The sequence below is a fragment of the Lates calcarifer genome, linkage group LG7_1, assembly GCF_001640805.2.
Source record: "Lates calcarifer isolate ASB-BC8 linkage group LG7_1, TLL_Latcal_v3, whole genome shotgun sequence".
NCBI classification, from domain to species: Eukaryota; Metazoa; Chordata; class Actinopteri; family Centropomidae; genus Lates; species Lates calcarifer.
Genome location: NC_066839.1, coordinates 15,969,870 through 15,990,706, shown reverse-complemented (window position 1 = coordinate 15,990,706; position 20,837 = coordinate 15,969,870). Strand labels below are relative to the sequence as shown.

Sequence of the window (20,837 nt, the reverse complement as noted above, 5' to 3'; positions counted from 1 at the left end):
GGGAATTAACCTCCTAGCTGGGAGGACATGTCAGTTTGACTAAAGTCAGCTTGACTCTGCTCTCCCACTGAGCATACAGTATGTGCTCATGGATACCTCTGCATGTAATTACAAACAGGCTATGGCCAGCGGAAACAGGCCTAAACAGCCAGTGGTAGCTGTAACGATGCTGGAGTTCATTGCAGTAAATCACATTTATTGTCTATATACACTAGAATAAAACAGAGAACAGCAGCCCAACCACACAGAAGCACTGTCTTTCTCTACACTCAAAATGACAGATGAGGCAGGACAGCATATTCTGCACTGCCTAGTGAAAACCTTGTTTTTCCAAAAGAGAAATAAATCATTCAAAAAGCCCTAGGATTGTCTGAAAAATGTGGTGTCACAAACCAGAAAACAGGGCTGTTTTTCTTACCTCATGAAATGTGTCACTGGAGATACATGGTTTTCACAGCTATGTTGTATGTATAGTGACGTTGCAAACATCTTATATGCATGTCCTTATTTACAAAGGAGAAAATACTAGTTTTGCAACTAGTGAGATAGAATTCGTGGAACTGCGATGTGATAACGATAATGATAATGATGATAAGAAATGACAACATTGTGGATGCAACTTAGTGTGCTCATCTTTATGAATACATTCGGGGCGATGTTGTCTTTATAAACAATTACAAACATTATCACTTTTTATCTACATATGGTGTTGCCATCTGGAATTTAGATGTGTGTGAACAGTAGTAATCAAATCAGCTCACTCTAAGTTGTACATACCATAATGAAAAGTTCTTACAGTGAATATTATTCACAGTGCAGTTGTACACATGAATCACCTTCGCTGAGATACTCTGATTTATCTCATTCTGCCTCTTTATAAGGGAGTGTCTAAAATATGTTAGAAACACTTCTCGGTATAACACAATGTATCGGAAACTACAGCCTTCAAAAAGTTGAATCAGCACCTTTCTACAACAGTTTCAACAAAAAGCAAACATTACTGTATAACCTTCATGAATATATGATTCATTGCAAGACTGCTAGACTGCATTAGCTTAAGCTAGATGTGCCTTCCTGTACCTCTGTCTTCTTACTCTGCATATATTACATTTTCATTTTTAATGTAGTCATGATCTGTGTCTCAATTCTGTCTCTCAACCTGTAATTTCTCCCTGGAGTTTGTGGTTGCATTCTCTCCCACCTAGCTTATGTTTAAGTCTTTTTATTTTCTGTATTTTCATTCCTTCCCTTCATTGTTCTGCTGTTCCAACAGACTTTTCTCACAGGATATCCTTGATAACTATCAATTAAAAGCTGTGGTGAATTCAACAGTTTGAGGATCAGAGTGAAAACTCCTCTATCTGTGTGGCATTTTCTGTTATTACTCATAAGCCTGTGTTTTTGTGTCCCCACAGTATCTTCAGGATGTTCTCAGCAGACAGGAAGCGAGTGGAGACAGCCCTGGAAAACTGTAACCTCCCCTCTGGCAGAGTAAGACACCAAAATACTGAAACTCCCTCTTTTTTCCAGTGTTGTTGTCTCCTTGTATTTCCTCTGTCTCTGAACCTGCTCCCATTTGTGTCCCTGCTTCTCTATCTGTGTCTGTCTCTCTTATCTAGTCTCCAAGCTCTTTCATCTTCTCCATCCATCCATCAGCTGTATCCTCTCAACGTTCAGCTCATTCTCTATTCTTCTGAAACAGCAGCTGATTGCTGCTTTGCTCATTTGTTTGGAGTCTTATTTTCTGGATGTCTGCATGACTTCTCACTCAGAACTGATTTAGCTTTGCTTGTAATGAAACAAAGACATAGACCCAGTGGGAGCAATAGAGATGACAAAAGCTGTTTTATCTTTACCTCAGTCAGATATCACAAGAGAGAAGCTGCCCCCTCATGCATAGAGGTGTAAACAGTCCCCCGACACAGTAAACAATCTTTGTATTCCAGTGGTAGCAAGCAATTTGCATGTTTGGAAGTGAGAAAATGCAGTTTAATGCAGCTCTGAACACATGTTGAAACATATGCACATACAGTAGGAGAGACACATCGTAGCTTTAATGAATGGCTTCTGAATACAAACAGAATGAAAACATACAGAAACACACACACATACACACACACACACAGAACAAGCTATACATAATTAGCACAGGGGGAGAGAGCAGGATGTAAGAACGTGTTGCTGTATGAAGGCCTGGTGGGATTTGCTGTTGTTCCAACGCGCAAGTAATTACAGCTAAATGGTAGTGCTGTTAATCCCTCAAACACACACACACACACACAAACACAGGCAAAAGTACATACACAGCGTTGCTCACACCAAGGTCTTTAAAATGAGTCACTGAGTTTCAGCGGGGCTTGACCTGCATCCCCCTCCCTCGGTGCATCCCTCCTGATCTTCTTTTCTCTGCTCCTTTCTAAGAGTGTTTGGTTCTGATCTGTTTCTTGCTGGCACAGTGGTATTGCCTGCTACTGTGCTGAGCATTGTGTCTTCATCAGAGCTGTTTGACTCTCATAGCTTTATAAGGAGCCCTTGTGACCATACCTTTTTTGTTTAAATCTAGGTGCAAATTGCAGGCAGTTGTCTTCTGTGAATTATTTGAGATGTATGTATGAATACAAGAGGTTGGATCAGCTATAGAGCCTCTCATGGCAATGAGAGATGTGTCTTTATTATAGGCACATCCAGTAGGGATGAGAGATAGGTTAAACAGAGGGCAACTTAAAACTCAGCACAACATGACTTGTTTAGAAAATATGATTTAATGTGCAGAGATGTTTTGGGTGGACTTGATCTAACAATAATCACACTATTGCAGACTATTAACCCCTTTGAGACTTTTCAGTTGCCTATAAGTAACAGTTTTGAAGGTTAAGCACCTGTGCATCACTCTGAAAATACAGTTGAACATGTTTTTTAGATATAAATTATGTTTAAAAAATCAAATCAAAGAAATTGAAGATGCAACAATACCTAAAAGAACCAGTGGTAGTATTTAGTTGAAGTTCCTCCGCAGTGTCTCTGCCCACTACAAGGCCACCTGCTGCCTCATGCATTTGTATTGCACCTACAGTTTATCTAACCATGTTGCTGTTTTCTTCTACAGAATGACTCCATCCCCCAAGAAGACTTCACTCCAGAGGTGTACAGCATGTTTCTGAGCAACATCTGCTCCCGACCTGAGCTGGACCACATCTTCTCTGATGTGTGAGAACCCTGTTTCTCTCAGTTGTCTTTTAGAGAATCTTCCTAGAAAGCAAAAATCTTTGCAACTTCTAAAGAATATAGAAATTCACAGTTTTATTTCAAAGTTATAAAAACTTGAAACATTGTGAGTGGGATTAATTAGATTTCTTTTTTCACCAACCATCTGTTGCTCTTTTCAAAGTAGCAGCTAGATAATGGCTGGCAGACCTCAGTGAGCAATATGGCTTTGCAGGGTTAAGGCACCTGCTTTTGTCCATTAGAGTCATCATAAGTAGTTAATTAGTACAGGAAAGTGTGCTGTAATGGTCCTGGTTGTGACTCCTCGAGCCCGGTTGTGTGGCCGCACGTGCTGCTGAAGCAGATCTGCCCCTTGGCCCAGAGGGACTCAGACCATCAGCCGAGCCAGCGTGCCAGCACGACTGTGCCCAATCCAAGTCATAAATCTAGATTTTAATCACAGTTAAGTGAGATGGCATGAGAGCCAGGAGGATATGGAGATGATAATTTAGTGGAACAGGCATAGATATGAAAGGCGTTTTAATCAAATCCCATAATTTACTCAACACAACATTTTATCCTCTGCTCCTTTGCGTGTCTGTTGCTCTCCCTCTCCATATCTCTTTGTCGTTTTAATTACCACTCCTCCCCTCCATCATCCTCTTCTCATTTCATTTTCTCATATCTCAATTTTTGAATTCTCTTCTTGCTCCCACATATCACTTAGTAACCCTTCCCAAGTTTTCTCTGCTTTTCCCTTTTTGTATTCCCACTAGTCACTTTACTCTCTCATCTCTTCTAATCTCCTTAGGGGGGCTAAGAGTCGTCCATACCTCACAGTGGAGCAAATGACAGAGTTTATTAACAATAAACAGCGAGACCCTCGTCTGAATGAGATCCTCTACCCTCCTCTCAAACCTGAACAGGTCCAGCTGCTGGTGGACAAATATGAACCTAATTCTTCGCTGGCACAGAAAGGTCAGTGGCTCAAATTTCAGTACAAACACAGCCACATTAACATGCTTATGTGTATATCTAAACGCACATAACACACACTCAGAAGCACCTTTTAATGCACAGATGTTTTATGGTGAAAAATAATCCCATAGTAAAAACACACACAGAAACTCAAAGATAAATTTAACCCACATGTACAATGTGGTTATTTAAGGCCCCCAGCCTTTTCCAGCCCTACTAAGACTCTACCCACTCCCAACCCTCCACTTCAGCCCCCACTACCAATAAATTTGGGAAGGGTGTTACCATAGCGACAGCCCTGCTGCCTAGTGTCCAAAAGCTCAAAAAGTGAGGGGACGTAGGGGGATACCAAGGAACAGAATGTTAGAAGTCTGTAAATACCACTCACACACACATGTGCATATGCACACACAATTTATTTATAGGAGTAGCATTACATGAGTAGAATCCTTGAGTAGAGCGTGAAAGAGTGTGAAAGAGAAAGCGTGAAAAGACAGAGAGAGGGAGGGTTGCTGGTGTGTTGTTTGTGCTTCAGGAGAGCTTGAACAAATAGCAAGTGGTAAGTGGAGTGCAGCAGGGAACTTATGCAGCACTGTTAAACACACATGTACATTCAGATACGCTTTCATACACACAAACATTGTTTAGGATGTTTTTCTTGTTATGTTTTACAAATCTTCATTTTGTCTTTTGCTGTAAATCCATTTCAAAAAATGAAACAAAAACAAAACAAAAAACACATCCCATATCTGATCCATACAATGTGCACAGACCAGTGATTTCATCAGTGGACGACTCAAATAATCCTGTGTAAAGATAGCTATGGTAACTGCTGAGAAAGCTCAGTGTGTTAGAAGAGAAGTTTGATATCACTCTCATATCTGTTAATCTTATATAACACTATAGCCAGCAGCTGGTTATCTTGTCTCAGTACAAAAACTGGAAACAGGGGACAGCTAGCCTGTTTCTGCCCAAAGGAAAAAAAAAAATATTGGCCACCAGCACTATTAGTAGTTTGGCAACTTATTGTTTCTATATTTGCTGTCTTTGTAGTCCTCTCAAATTGTTGAATGCTTAATTTGACATATGTGCTGGTCACGTGGTTAAATGTTTATTTTACTTGCCAGTTCACAACCACTGTATTATACTGTAGGCAGCAGTCATCAGTGCCTATTGTTCAAACTATCAATCTACCTGTTAAAAAATTCAAACAAACAATGTAACTAAAAATTACTATTAGTATCAAAAACTGCACTCATGTAAAATAAGTAAAGAAGTAGTTTTAGGTGTAGTCTTAGAGCATCAGGGGTGGCACAGAATAATTTATGAACAACCAGGAGGGATGAGCATAAGGGATCCATCACTCCTGGACATGTTGAGCTTTCATGTTGTCTGAGGTGTCAGTGGACAGACAGCTGCCAAAAATGGAGAACATCCCACTCCAGATATCAGACATCAAGGTCGGGTATGTGCCAATTCAAATTTTATCTCTGCTGGAAGGCACAGATAATTATACACATGTGCCAAAAAGGGCGACTTACTTTACACCATATTCTGTTTATTATCAAGCAAATCTCTGGATAGATTTTTTCTATTATATTAGACCAAAACATTATATAAATAATAACAAATATAGTAATAGATGTTGAAAATACTACTTCAGACAGCACCAAAAACTATACTGCACACTGTGTTTTACAACATCACAGTATGATACATGATTTGTAAAATGTTAATACCTTTGATGTTTTTAAAGCAGTAACCTTTATAGTACTATGGCTCACTAGATTATACAGTATACCTACATAGGGCTGTTGATGAAAACCTTTCGAACTATGCTGCAGGAATATGTGGAGAACAAACTATTTTGTCTGCAGGCTATTATTAAATAGAGTTTCTGTTTTAAAATTAAAAATGTTGCCATGCCGTGCCAATGAAGAGGTTGTTTATCTTAAAAACCTGTTCGGTAATATCATCATTATGCCACTCACATTTGCACATTTTATTACTGATTACACTGAAATTAAATTGACCCAAACTGACTCAAGCAGAGCTAGAGTGCCACTTTCATAATCTCCTCTGATTTAAATATCTACTTTACTTTTTTCCCAAAGTAAAGTAAAGCCTAAATTAGTTGAGATCATTTTTTAAACCACATGCAAGTATCCCGTTTGACTGCCCAGTGTTTGACTCTGATCACAGTGATGTGCTCATACCGTGATGTTGTGTGTTCGTCATGTCCCAGGCTCTCTGGAAGCGTGCCCTTCTCTGTCCCAGTGACAGATTTCCCCATGTGAAGTATTTATCTAGCCGGAGGAAGTGCTGCCATCTGCTCTGCAGAGGGGTCCAGAGCTCTGCATGCTACAATCACACACACATTCAGATACACATGCACACACTTTTTCCTCTATCAAGGACACTCATATATGCAATCAAAAATGTACGTTAAATTATGAGTGGCTATGTGCATATTAAACATGGGCTTTGAGCCTGCACTGAAAAAGCATTACGTGGAATGCAGGAATACACAGTATCCATGCATAAATGCATACACCTTCACTGCAAATATCAAATCAATGCCTTAGGTCTCTGCCCTCCAAAAAGCTATGATTAAGGAAGAAAAGTGAGAAAACACATACTTTTTTCTGCTCACTCTCTTTGTTGCACTTTCTCTTTCTTCTGTCTCTGTTTTACAGCTTGGATTTTGTGAATATAATACCTGTCATCAATCTCTTCAGTGCTCTATCATTGTCTTTGACTACTTTAGTCTGTGCTCACTCAACTGTTCCGACATTGTTTGAAGGCAGATGAATAAAATGCTAAATGAAACAAGACACTTAAAGTCTCTTACATCCAGAGTGGATAGTGGCATATCATCGCATATTTATCTTCAGTGATTGTAGAGAGGAAGCTCTTTGTCAAATTTTGTCAGTTTGTGTCCACTCTTGTCTTACAGCTTATCATTAAAATCAGAATACATTTCAACTGCTCTTTCCTCTCAGCTCAATAGAGTTCTTATTGTGGCCAAAAGCTGAACTTTTTTGATATGACTTGAATGTAGCCTTTCTTACTCTCTTCCCCTATAAGTTCACCTTTTAAATCTCACCATTAGAATAACACCTGTAGGTTCTCACTCAAGTGCACCTCTAATCCCGGACATGTTAACTCCTTTTTTTTCCCTGTTTGACCTACAGATGTCTTGGGATCTGGGGAAACTCTGTGTCTATGTCTGTGCAAGTGTGTGTGGTGCAGAGGTTAGGCCTCAGCCTGGCAAAGGGAGGTCCTGGTAGTCAGCAGGGAGTAAGACGCTGAGTGCGACTGAGCTCAGATGTCACAGACAGCAGCCAGCGTTAATTAGTCCAGCAACTCTGCAGAGGGCGGCACCGCATTAATTAGCATAAAGTGGCCGGAGGGACCTGCTGCACCCGTCGAGCTTGCATCACTTAGCATATTTATCATAACGTCAAGTGAGTGTGTGCGTATGTGGGTGGAGGAGGTTGCAAGTGGTTTTGCTTTGAGCACTTGCTATATGTTGTGCAAAATTGAATCCATGCAGGTATGGTGTGTGATGTGTATGGTAATGTGAATGGAAATTTTAATCTTGGATCTGGATGGTTGGAGATGTGAGCTTTTCATCTATGGCTTATTACTTATGTATTTGCCGTTATTCCTTTTATTGAGCACATTCAGTGAGGACATGAGCTCATTGATGACAGCAAAAAAGCAAAGTGTAACATGAGTGACCTTGATAAACAATCAAAACAAAGAAATAACGTCAAGGGCAGTTCAGCTTTTTCAGAACCTATTATTGACATTATATGGACATCAGAAATGCCAGTGGAAGCAAATGAAGCCTGAAATGTAGAAAATTGTGTTTGTATTATAAACTACCTTGTGAAAACTGAAGACTTTAAATGTATTTATCCACCTTGAAACCTTGAATATTTGTAATTAAGGCTAATAACTGAAGTATACACCTACAGTGTAAGAAACAGAAACACTAAGGCTCAGGTTGTAAGGATTAACCACAAAGGCTTTCAGCAAACAGTGACTTAGGCCTCCTGCTAAACTAAATTACTAATGTAATCTCAGTGTGGCTTTAATTAGTGATTATGAGCATTTTTGTAATGTAACCATTGAAGTATATTAATGCAGTCTTCCAGCTGCTGATTTGAATGCACCTGCAGGACGTGTACACAGTATAGTGTACACACAATCGCTTACTTTTTCTTTTTTCAAGTTATTCATGTCACATATTTCATAGAAGACATTACAAAGTAAAAAATATTCAGAATCTGTGTCACATTGTGTACTACCACATGCCATGCACCATGTTGTGTTTCGTTTAGTTTAAAAGATAAGGCTGTTGATATTTTATATGTTTGTTGTTGTCAACAAATTTTATGAAAAGATCAAAACCACAAATGTGTTTTTCTGTCTGGCAATGCTCTATATAACTTCCCTTCCTCTGTCCATGTATTCAGCCCTAAGGCCATTTCTACATAGTGAAAATATAAATCTTTAAAAAAAAAAGAAAGAAAGAAAGAAAGGTCACAAATAAATAATTTTATTTTTAAAGGAGGTTAAATAATTTTCTGGAACTGCAGGGTGATGTAGTTCTTCTTATTATTAATACACGGTGTACTAGTGAGCATTTACGGCAGCAGGATATACGTGTATATGTGAGTGTCAGCTCACATATACACATCAACAGGGTTCATCAAAGTGAAGGAAACTGTCACCCAGTGCAACAGTGTGTTTTTAATAATGTTTGGCACAAATGGAGACTCAGAAAAATAAACTATTGGATAATAAGACAATGCTTGTTGGTCATCTTGTCAATTTGTTGAATGAATGTAGAAGAATAGAGAGCCAGTCTTATTTTACTCCTCAGGCAATTCAAAGTTCAGGTTTCTGTCTGGAGTCAAAAATTTTCAAACACATCATCTTGACTAACATGTCTGTGTGCTGTGTTGTGCTCATGCAGGTCAAATCTCGACAGAAGGCTTTGCCAGGTATCTGAATGGAGAGGAGAACAGCATCATCCCCCCTGAGAAGCTGGACCAGAGCGAAGACATGACCCTTCCCCTCTCCCACTATTTCATCAACTCCTCACACAACACATACCTCACAGGTACACACATACATCCAAACACAAACCAAAAAGCTGTTGTGTGTGTAAGCAGCTCTGTCTGTCTCTCTGTCTGGTTCACACCTACATAGTCTCACTCAACTTGATTTTACTCCTGACTGATTGCACAGGCGCATCCTTTATTCTTCTACACATGAGCAGATCACTCGTTCATTTATAAATACAATTATGGTTGCACAAGTGAATACACCCGACTTTATACCTCGCAGGTCAGTCAATCAAATGCGCTGGTGCATATCAGGCCCCCTCTCCTGTGTTACCTCTCAAGAGGTTATCCAATCAAGTCATGCCATGAGACTCAATTCATTGATATTCATGAGTTAAATATTTCTTTAGACTGGTAGTCACAGTAACTGGCTCCCGGCAGTGTGTAAGCATGGCAGGCACAATACAGAGGCCATTTTCTCTTCAATGGATATTAGAATTCATCTATTCAAATCTATTCTGGGGGGAACTGGAGAGCATTGAATCTTTCAAGTGGATCAAATTTCTCCAGCGATGGAAAAAATGGAATTTCTGTAATAGACCAGCTTCATAGCCTGCAAAATGAAGAAATGAGAAAAGCAAACAACGGGTTCTTGATTCTCTCCTCACAAACACTGTTTTTCTTTAGGTATTTTCCTAGTGACACACTGTGATATTGTAATAGGAAAGAGAAATTTGTGGCAGTGCAGAAGGCAGTTATTTCCTTGCAGTGTTTATGTTTAACAACTTTAAAAGAAAGAACCATGCAAGATAATTGCACTGACATAGGCTTATCCAACTTATTCATTCATGTTGATGTATTTCCATCCTATCGATCCATGCTAAATTAAAGCAATGCTTCATGCAGTGTGCAACACATGAACTCATTTATTAGAGAAAGTGTTTCCGTAATGGGTTTGGATAAGGATGTCTGTCAGTTGAAGAAAAAGGAAGAGTGGGATGAAAAATGAGAAACAAAATGGAAAAAAGTGAGAAAATGAATGATCCCACCTGAAATGACAACACAGATCTGCCTCTCACTTTGACACAGTTCCCCTCATGTTGCAGGAAAGCATGCTGTTAATGTGAAGAGATAATTGCTTCGCTAATGGTGACCAGGTGATGAGATGTGCCTGGTTCAGATAACGACAGCTGAATTGTTTTTACGGCAGGGAAGCGCCTAATGCGGTTAATGAGCTCTTGAAAAGAGGGAGGACATGCTTTTGTAGGCATCCTGGTACTTTTGGGATCAATATAACAGTTACCTGAAGGTGTGTGTGTGTGTGTGTGTGTGTGTGTGTGTGTGTGTGTGTGTGTGCATGCTTGTGTTTGTTTGCTTGTGTTTGTTTGCTTGTGTGCGGGGTGCAGCCGGTCAGCTTGCAGGGAACTCTTCAGTTGAGATGTACAAGCAGGTTCTGCTGTCAGGGTGCCGCTGCATTGAACTGGACTGCTGGAAGGGTCGCACCACAGAAGAAGAGCCCGTCATCACTCACGGCTTCACCATGACAACTGAAATCTCCTTCAAGGTAAGACAAGGAGAGACGAGTGAAATCGATGTAGGCGAAGGCTTGGGTGGGGGGAGTGGGGAGCAGAGGAATAGTGAGTACAGACTGAAATATTCTTCTTTGCAGATACATTTTAATATTTTTGTCTTCTGAAACAGAGAGGGGGATTCTGGGTAAACAGACCTCATGGACAAATGATGTAATCCACTGCGTCAAACATTGATTGATAGATGAGTTGGACCAACATCTACATCTACTGTGCTTTAGTTTTTAGGTTCAAAATTAGTTTCCATTTTTGGGTCATTTCCAGCAGATTCTATTTGGTAAGCATTATTTTGCCTCCTAGTGCACACATGTAAGTGTGCTGGCAGCCACCTATGTGAACATCTTTAAACCTGCAGGCTTTCACCAAAATGCAAAAGCTTGTTTATGACTAAATAAGGAAAGCAAAGTGTAAAAGTAAGTTCAGTAGCTTAGATGCCTTTGCCTTCTTTGGCATCTTCATACTTCATTCTTTTTCTTGACACATGTATCGATGTTCAATATCGAGCAACACTCCAACAGCTACTTTGTCAGAAATCCAATATAAAAATTCAAAGAGTGACTGGTGTTTCTTTTCATAGTGCAGCCAAACAAACTCCCCTTATTGTATTTTTTAAAAAAAGTTAGTCAGTCTGATTTCAACAGAGGAGTTGGAGGTGTCGCCTGCAGCTCTTCATCTAACAGCTTACTGTGGCTGTTTATGCTTGTTCCTGTACTTCTTTGCAAAAATTAAACATGATCTGCTGATGAAAAAATGCTGAAAAGACTATGTCATGTTTTGCAAGCCACCCTGTGTTTCACTAGTTGAATGTTTTTAATGTGAAGCAACAGCAGGAAGAAATGTTTGGTTTGTAGTGACTTAATGCAGCCCTGACACAGTGTAAACAAAATGAGCAGTAAACAGATGCTGTTATCAGTAAGATAAATTTGGATTGGATTACATTCATGCATCATTCTCCTCTGAATCAGGAATGGTAGGCTCTGCCATTATCAACAAAAACTACAGTATCAAAAGCTTATTAGTGAATTTAAATGCATCAAATGCTGACCATAAATAGAATAAGAAACAGGGTTTGTTTTCATATGAATCTTCAAACTTTAATAGTATTTCATACAACAGGGTATGAAATACACAAAGAAGCATACAGATACAGAGTCAGACACAGAAGATAAAAGTAAGTATAGAGGAAAGCAGAGTCTGGGAAGAAGTGGGGGAAACAAAAAGTGGGGCATGCATGCAGCAGATAGCAAAGCGTAAGGGACAGGGACGCGTTGAATGGCCCTAAAGAGAAGTGCTAAGGGGTGCTTAATTGAAGTCTCCGAAGATGAAAAGACAAAATGCTTTTATAGCATGAGGAGGGTGTGATAATCTCAGGGCAAAGGAGGTGTCAGGAGAAAAAGAAGAAAGAGATGGGCGGATTGATCGATAGAGGAAATTTAGATCTAATGAGAGTAACAGAAGAAGCTGAACAAGCTTAATGGAATTAGTCTGCGAGTGAAATACAGAGTTGTGTATAAGAGTTGTGAATAAAGATGGAAGAAAGCTACAGATGGAGAGGGTTGAGTTACAGATAAAGAATTTTATTGGAGGAGATGGAGCAAATGGAAATGAAGGCATTAACTGAACTGACACTGTTGTTAATGACGGTGTAATTGACTTGGACAATCAGTGGCTTGGAAATCCGATATCAGATGCTGAACCGTCTTTACTGGAGTTGAGCAATGACACCACTTCATGTCTCAGCTCTCATTTCTGTGGACATATCCATGCTGGAATTTGTGGGACATGAATGACTGAGGAAAAAGGAGTGATATATTTAACAGGACATTATTATTCAGAACAATTACCAACATGTTGCATGGTGTTACAGAAGAATCCAGTGATTTTACACTGATATATCCATTTGATACACCTAGCCACAAAGATAAGTCTCCCTGCATCAGCATCCACAGTAGACTATAATGCCTTGCAGCCAGAAGACATGTTGGATTTGGAATGAATCTTCCTATCTCATCACTGTTGCTATTGCCTTATTGATTTCACCAGGTTTGGCCATATTCTCTGGGGGAGGCTCTCAGGCATTCTAGGAAATGTAGAGAATCATAACATTGTGAATAGAGATTATTCTGGCCTGTATATGAGCCTTTGGTGTATTTTGAAATATTTTATTGTTTGTAAATATATGTAGGATATTATCGCATTAACCAGCATTCCTTATTTTTAATGTGCATCACATTACACAAATAATAATTCAACATAAACATAACATTCTGCCCCATGTGTATGCATTCAACAAAATCTAAAGTTATATTACCAATTATTTTTCCTGTCTTTAATGTTTTTAGGAGGTGATTGAGGCTATCGCGGAGTGTGCCTTCAAGACCTCGCCCTTCCCCATCATCCTGTCTTTTGAGAACCATGTGGACTCGTAAGTCAGCAGATTTCACGTCAGTGGTGCAAAGGCTACAGTATGACCTTATTGATGAGTATTGTGTATCTGTGGATGGTTTAACATAAGTAGGCCCAATCAGCCATTGTGTTTATCATCTGTGTAAACATGTGCACAGCTTTAGGGAAAAGCTTCTCATTGGTTGCTTTGGCTTTTAATGGCTCCAAAGGGGTTCTTAGGAGTAATACATATTCAGTTTATATACACTGATATTTAGTACAGAAATCATAATGATTTGTCTGTGTGTTTGTTTTTGTGCGTGATGACTCCCAGACCAAAGCAGCAGGCTAAGATGGCAGAGTACTGCCGGTCAATATTTGGAGACGCATTACTGACAGAACCTCTGGAGAAATATCCTGTGAGTACATAAGATGTTCATACACAACATACACACACATGTGCAAGTGGTCACATACACATTCATGATTGTGTGTTTTCTCTCCTTCTCTTTCGCTGTTTTTTTTTTTTATCACACACACACACACACACACACACACACATGCATACGACATGGCCAGCAGCAAGGGATTCAACAGATATTATCACACAGATGAGTGCACCAAAGAAGTGTCCTTGAACACTGTTGCCCAGAATGTTACCCATGCACATATGCATTCAGGAGACAAAAAAACATGACTTATTGCACATTCATATGTACACACACACACACACACACACGTAATTCATTCATTTGATGACACACACTACTATTTCTCAGTGTTTATATATCTTTTTCTGCTCTCTCTATCCATCTTTCTGACACCCGGCAACATATCGACATGCCCTCTAGCACCTGGCAAAATGTGTTGTCACTGTTTTTCCTCTTTCTGTCACTCCAGGCACGTTCCTAAATGGCCTCCTAGACTTTATCTCTCGCTCTCTCTCCCTCCGGTTTTAATTCTCGTTTTCAATCACAAACAGACACACATACCTGTGGCTGTTTATGTGCCACAGAAGCCAACTTTTAATGAGTCATCCCAGAATCATTTTTATTTTACCTCTCTGTTATCATGGGAGAGACTGCAAATGACAGCCGTGTAAGATTAAATGGACGTGTTTTACGCTGTAATCTAAACATGGCTTTTCTTGGCAGCCCTTTATCTGTCTCTCCTCTGTTGCCATGGCTACCAGTCAAAAGCTTGCTTTGTCCCTTTGCGGCCAAACACCCCCCCCCAACCAAAAAAGGCGTCATTGTGTGTAATGACGCAGGCACTTACGTGAAGCAAATGTAGATACTTGTCACACAAACTCTCACGCAAGCACTCAGGCATCTCACACATAGAATCCTGTACACATATGTACTTAAACATACCACTTAACTCTGTTATTCACCAGGGATGACTTGTCCTTGTTGGTATAACGCTAAAGAGCAGCTAAAGTTCCCAGCAGTCAGATGCAGCATTATCTCACACACACAGGGAGCTCCTCCAGCGCTGCTGCCTGCCAAAGACACAGCCCGCTGAGAATTACAGCCTTCTGACTGGATTTGACATTGAAGTATTATCAGGGAGAAGTCTTTTTGAATGGAGTGGCAGAGGGAAGGAGAAGGAGATAGATACGAGGAGACCGACACCAAGAGAGAAGTTAGAGAGAGAGAGAGACAGAAAGAAAGAGAAAGTGCTATTGAGGAATCAGATTTCTACCACTGGGCATGTAATAACTGAGAAAGGTGAGTTCAATGACAACCACACCCCCTGGCATTGAGACAGCCATGTATACAGCGTATCGAATGGGATATCAGCTCTGTTAGTCCATAGGGTCAGGGGCAGATAGGGTAATATAGCTAGATTGGTTCCAGCTGAGCCTAAGGGTGAGAATAAAGAGGATTACAGTTTTCTTAGAGACTCGAGCGCCTCCTGTATCTCCACTCCACAAAAATGTCATTTGTATTGAATAGGAGAGACTGGTGACAGTGTTTTTAGTTTTTAGTTTTTTTTTTTGTTTGTTTTTTTCAATTAAGCCGAGAACAGTCTGCTCTTTCCAAAAAAAATTAGCTGAAATTGCTTAAAAATTGGATTCACCATGAACATGTTTTCTTGTTTGTTATATGGCTCTCATCACTGCATTCATTATGCTGATGAAGGCTGTATTGCCAAAACATTTTAATTATAACTGCTGACAAAATATGAAATATGTTGAGAAATAAAGCTATTTTTGTTGCAGTTTGTTCAGGCTTGTTGAGGCCGAGTTTTAAGCTGCAGACAGACCAGAACTGGCAAGATGAAACATACTCACATGCTCATGAAAGGCAAGTGATATTGAGAATACTGTGGGTAGAGTAGCAAGCAGAAGCTATTGAAACTAGCATAGGAGGCTAATAACAAGATTCCACAAATTTAAGATTATATACCTTTTTCTCAAACACTTGCTGTTGCTGTTCTTGCATGTTATTCCAACCAAGCAACATCTCTCCGACTCTATACAGTCCTATAATATAAACAAACAATACTTCCTGAAATAAAGGTTTACCCCTCGTTTTCTAAATATCTTGACATCAAAGAATTTTGATATTTTACAGGTCAGAGTTCAATAATCCAAATCTGATGTAGCTTGACAGAGACATGTAGAGGTTACACAGACACCTGAAACGTGTTATTGAATTTGAGTGAAGTACGCTTTACTTACTGTTAAGTAAAATTGGCTACACCTCAGTCTTAAGATACTGCTTTACAAGCCACAGTCCTGTATTCAAAGTTGTATCAAATGTATCTATTGTATATTATATTAATTATTAATTATCACTGATGATGTGTAAGCAGCATCTTACTGTTATTGTTGGAGCCCATTTTAACTCTTTTACACACTGGTAGTTTAATCTATACTGATGCACCATGTTAACATTCTGTTGATTGCTGTAAAATCCTAAATAACTAAAGCTGTCAAATGATCATAGTTTATTAAACATTATTCTCCACTTACATTTCCCTCTGGAATATAGTGAAGTAGAGTTAGTAGCGCAAAAATACAAGTACCTATAAATTGTACTTAAATACAGTCCTGGAGTAGTTTTTAGTTACATCCCCCCACTGGTCAGTCGTCACATCCTGAAAGTAGTGGAAGTAGTGGTTCCTGCAAACTAGTGCATGTGCAAGTGAAAGTTTAAGCTTTTTGGTTATTTTCTGCCTCCACTAATTCTATTGATGCCCTCTCTTCACACCATATTACAATGGAGCAAATAAAAGGTTTGGGGATTTGGGAGAAACAACAATAAATTGTAGTGTAATAAACAGGTTTAGTGCTGTGGATTTGAGTAGAGTCCAGATTATGTGCTTCATCCATTGTTGAACTACTTCCATTTAGGTGGAACTGTTCAATTGAGGCCAAGGCAAACAGGATGTTTTATCTTTATTTCATCACTTCCCAAAAACAACACCAGTCAAGAGGTGTAGATGGATGTGTGTGGTAGCTGGGAGAATAGGTTACTGGACAGAAAATCTTGGCTCAAGTTTGGTGTGTGAATCACTGTTTCCTTGTTCTTGAAATTTTTTAAGTTTTGTTATGTTTATAGCTGATAAGTTGTAAAGGCCACAGTTGTGTGTGTATTCAACATCACTGCTGACTTTCTTGATAATACATTATTAATATCCCTAAACACTGTGATCCAAAAGCAGTGTACCCAATAAATAAATCAGAGATCTGCCTACTTCTAGCCAGCTCCCTTGAGAGAGTATGTGTTTGTGTTTAATGCTCAGTTTCCCCCAAGGAAGCAGCTCTTAGTGTTGACAGTCTAAACTTTTGAGTTGTTACATCAACAGACTTTGTAATGCTCAGTGCTGATCCTCGCGGTCACTAACAAGCTCTACTCAGTAGAATCTTCCATAGTGAATTTTTAGTAGAACAATTTTTTTTTTTTCCTAAAATTGCCATGCATTTACATGTTAAATGACTCACTCCAGTAAACAACTCCTGCAATGAGCTAATTTGTCTCCAGACTGTCATAAAATATGGCTGTAATGGAGTAATCTCTTGCCATATAGCAACATTTTGGAATTTGACAGCCTTTATTTTCATGTTTCTCCTCTACTGAAACAATGTCTTGTCACAAAAAGCATTAACTCATTGTGTGCTTGTGTCTTTATTTATTTACATGACCTCTCTGTGATTTCCATGACTTATTTCACTGTCTCTTTCTACACCGTGTCCAGCTGGAGTCTGGTGTGCCACTACCCAGCCCAATGGAGCTGATGGGGAAAATCTTGGTGAAGAACAAGAAGAAACACCACAAGACAGACGGAAGCACCAAGAAGAAACTGTCGGAGCAGGTTTCTAACACCTACAGCGATTCTTCCAGTGTGTGCGAGCCCTCCTCCCCTAGCGCAGGTACAGCACTCCCTTAAGCACTCAAACACATGCACTCGCATCTTACTAACAGAGCCATCAAGTCACACTTGGACAGTTGAGTTATGATGTTTCAGAAGTAAAATGTAGCCTAACCGTCTAAGTCCATCTGCGCTATGGACCGACACTGCTGTGCTGTCCAGAATCTGAATCACTGGAGCGAAGCGGTGCTATTGTTTATCATTTGTCATTTTCATGGCCCTCTCCATCAGCTGAAGGTATTATTGGCTGTTGCATACGCTCTCTGTCAGGCATATACACTGCTAGTCACTGGGGTGTCTTAAACACTGGCCAGTTGTGGCCTTCAGTGTGTTTGTGTGTGTTCATGCAGCTATGTGTACATTATATTATAAATGTCTGGTGAACTTTTATACATCTCAATTTATGGATTTTTATATTTTCACAGCTGTTCTCCAGTTTGAGTTTTCCCTAATCACTCATATCTACACTGGAGTTGACTACACTTCAGATGTGTCATTTATGTGTGTGTGTGTGTGTGTGTGTGTGTGTGTGTACAAAAATGCTTCAGTGTTTTCCCTTTATTCATGTTTGTGTGTTCTTTCATCTGTAAATGATTATAGACCTTGCAATCAATCGCTTTCGGTTTTCATTGATTGCTGAGTTGAAAGCTTCACTCTTACACTAACACACACTGCCCCCTGGTGTAAGAAAATAAGTAACACAAGTGTTTCACTGTCACATACCATTCAAGAGGTGAAGTGGCGTGCACAAGGAATTTGCGCTGGTTCCTCTGTGCTTACACTTGATGAGACAATCAGGGATCAGTGAAAGGATGTAAGTTTGGTTTCAGGAAGGCCAATATGAGTCTGTGATTCTTCAGACAGACTGAAGAAATATGTATTTAATTGCAGTTATATTAACCTAGCAAATTACATATTATAATGAAATTAGAATGTGGCCTAATTTTCTGTAGTATTAATGCAGTAAACAGGAAAATTGTATTAATTGTAACTGATAAAGAGCTGAGACATTGCAGCATTTACATCCCCAACCACAAATCAAGAAACGGGATTGCGGGATTGCTGTCCAATCATAGCATTCTTTAATCCCAATATACTAACATATTTTCTGCAAAGCTTCCTGTCAGGCTGTGCACAATCAACCAAAAGTTTTGGTCTGCCTCTTTGTGGTCTAGCTAAGAAAGTACAAACTGACCTTGCTGCCATTCACAAAACTTCTTGTTTGTCTTCTTATTTGCCCTTCTTATATGTCTGATGTTACCTGGTTATGAAGCAAGTTGTTTAATTTAAAAGTGCTGCACAAGCACTGAAAAGTAGTTAATGATGTACTGTACTGCACAATGGCAGACTAAACACTACATTATCAACCCTTCAAGATGAAGCTTTATTTAGTTTAGTGGTTTGAGCCTGTATAATTGTAGGATGTTTGTTGGTTTGAGGGTTTGTTGCTGATGAGTATGTTTTTTTCCACACAGGTTCAACCAAAGAGGAGATGGCAGATTCCTCACAGCCCTCTGAGGGTGCTGAGCTCAACCTGAGGCCGCAGGGCAGAAAGTCTATTGGTGAGTCATACATAGTACATGACCTCAGACTGAGCTATAGGTCAGTTCAACCATTATGATGTTAAAATTAATTTCCTCAGTCAGTGTGACCTCAGATTCAGTGGGAAAATCTCTAGCAGATCTCTCATTATGTGGGCGCAGAGGCTGTGTCAGCTCCACCAAAACAATATTGAAATTAATTTCCTCAGCGCATGAGCTCTGTGCGTTCAGCTGTCGGTGCAAGTCTTATTTCTGTCGCTGCTTTACATGTAATGGAGGCAACTGATCCCAGATAAATACTTATTTAAAGGCTGACAGCTTTCAAACCAATCTGTCCACCATTGAGTTTGCATTGCGTTTTTGGAAATGTCAATTAAATTTCCACACATTTAATTTTGCTTCATTTCGCTTATGTATTGTAATTATGTGTGACCAAATCTCTGACACATTTTTCAGGTGAGGTGGAGGCAGAGAGTGAAGATGAAGATGATGATGATGATGACTGTAAAAAGGGCTCAATGGATGAGGTGTGTATGTTGCAAGTGACACACACTTGTGTCATTGTTTTCAAGGATTATAACAGACCTTTAGTTATAACATGGTGTGTGATTGTTGTCATGTACAGGGTACAGCAGGCAGTGAGGCATTTGCCACAGAGGAAATGTCCAACCTGGTCATCTACATCCAGCCAGTCAAGTTTAACAGCTTTGAGGCTTCTAAAAGTATGTGAGAATGATGAACATTTATTGTACACATAGTCACCAACAATCTACATGATAAAAATGATTGAGCAGATATTGCTTTGTTTATGAAGACATAAGCCATCTTAAGATATTTTCTTACAAAATTAGCAAGATTATATGTGTTTCCTGAATACTGTACTCACTAATGTCTCACAGCATGACTGCATCTTGGGAGAAAGCCTGGGAATCATTTTTAACTCTGTATGTCAGCTCAGTAGGAGCACTTTAAACAAGTGTTTTTTACAGCGTTGATAAATCTGGATCTTTATGTATCAATCTATCTAATGCACTTGCTAGGTAATTCTGATCAATTTATCACCATCTCTGTGCACAGAGATCAATCGCAGCTACCAGATGTCATCCTTCGTGGAGACCAAAGCTTTGGAGCAACTAACCAAATCTCCTGTAGAGTTTGTGGAGTATCCTTCTGAGAGTTACCCAATCAGTGCTTTTTACTGCTTTATATAACTCACAGTAATTGATTCTAATTTGGGTTTATGTATGTGTCCATTTACGTGCCCTCTTCCATCCTTTGCTTCAGTGGCTCATCTTGCTGAGTGGAAGTAACAAAAAGATAAAATACAGATTGGTGTTTAAAATCAGTCATTCTTACTTTGAAGCAGTAATACAAGTAGATGTTGTTGTATTAGCAGTAAACAGAAGACAGCAGTTTCAGTAGTACTGGTTGAATTTTCTGATGCAGGTCATGCAGCTTCATCCTTAACACAGCTCTGTTCAGATACAACAAGCTGCAGCTGAGCAGGATCTACCCTAAAGGCACTCGAGTGGATTCATCCAACTACAACCCTCAACTCTTCTGGAACGCTGGCTGTCAGCTGGTGGCTCTTAATTTCCAAACCATTGGTGAGGAAAAAGTATTTTTTCGTATTGTGCAAATCCTTTGCTCCTTCACATTGTTGGAACAAATCTTAGTTTGCA

At 39.5% G+C, this 20,837-nt stretch overlaps 2 protein-coding genes across 6 annotated transcripts in view; one reads left to right on the top strand and one right to left on the bottom strand.

The window, feature by feature from the left end:
- Positions 1–20,837, bottom strand: part of gpcpd1 (glycerophosphocholine phosphodiesterase 1) — a 259,347-nt gene that overhangs the window by 168,462 nt on the left and 70,048 nt on the right. The gene's annotated exons all lie outside the window — the stretch shown is intronic.
- LOC108896922 (1-phosphatidylinositol 4,5-bisphosphate phosphodiesterase beta-1) overlaps positions 1–20,837 on the top strand; it is a 100,797-nt gene that overhangs the window by 57,606 nt on the left and 22,354 nt on the right. For all 5 annotated transcript variants that reach the window (XR_007813628.1, XR_007813629.1, XM_018696235.2 and 2 more), the window contains exons 7-19: positions 1,416–1,491; positions 3,107–3,207; positions 4,016–4,182; positions 9,170–9,316; positions 10,667–10,824; positions 13,192–13,274; positions 13,569–13,653; positions 17,441–17,615; positions 19,090–19,176; positions 19,612–19,682; positions 19,781–19,877; positions 20,233–20,317; positions 20,638–20,762. Coding sequence is in view for 3 of the 5 variants with exons in the window: in XM_018696235.2 (XP_018551751.1) it covers positions 1,416–1,491; positions 3,107–3,207; positions 4,016–4,182; positions 9,170–9,316; positions 10,667–10,824; positions 13,192–13,274; positions 13,569–13,653; positions 17,441–17,615; positions 19,090–19,176; positions 19,612–19,682; positions 19,781–19,877; positions 20,233–20,317; positions 20,638–20,762 (1,457 nt within the window). In the remaining 2 variants the exon portion in view is untranslated. The remainder of the gene's footprint in view (positions 1–1,415; positions 1,492–3,106; positions 3,208–4,015; positions 4,183–9,169; positions 9,317–10,666; positions 10,825–13,191; positions 13,275–13,568; positions 13,654–17,440; positions 17,616–19,089; positions 19,177–19,611; positions 19,683–19,780; positions 19,878–20,232; positions 20,318–20,637; positions 20,763–20,837) is intronic.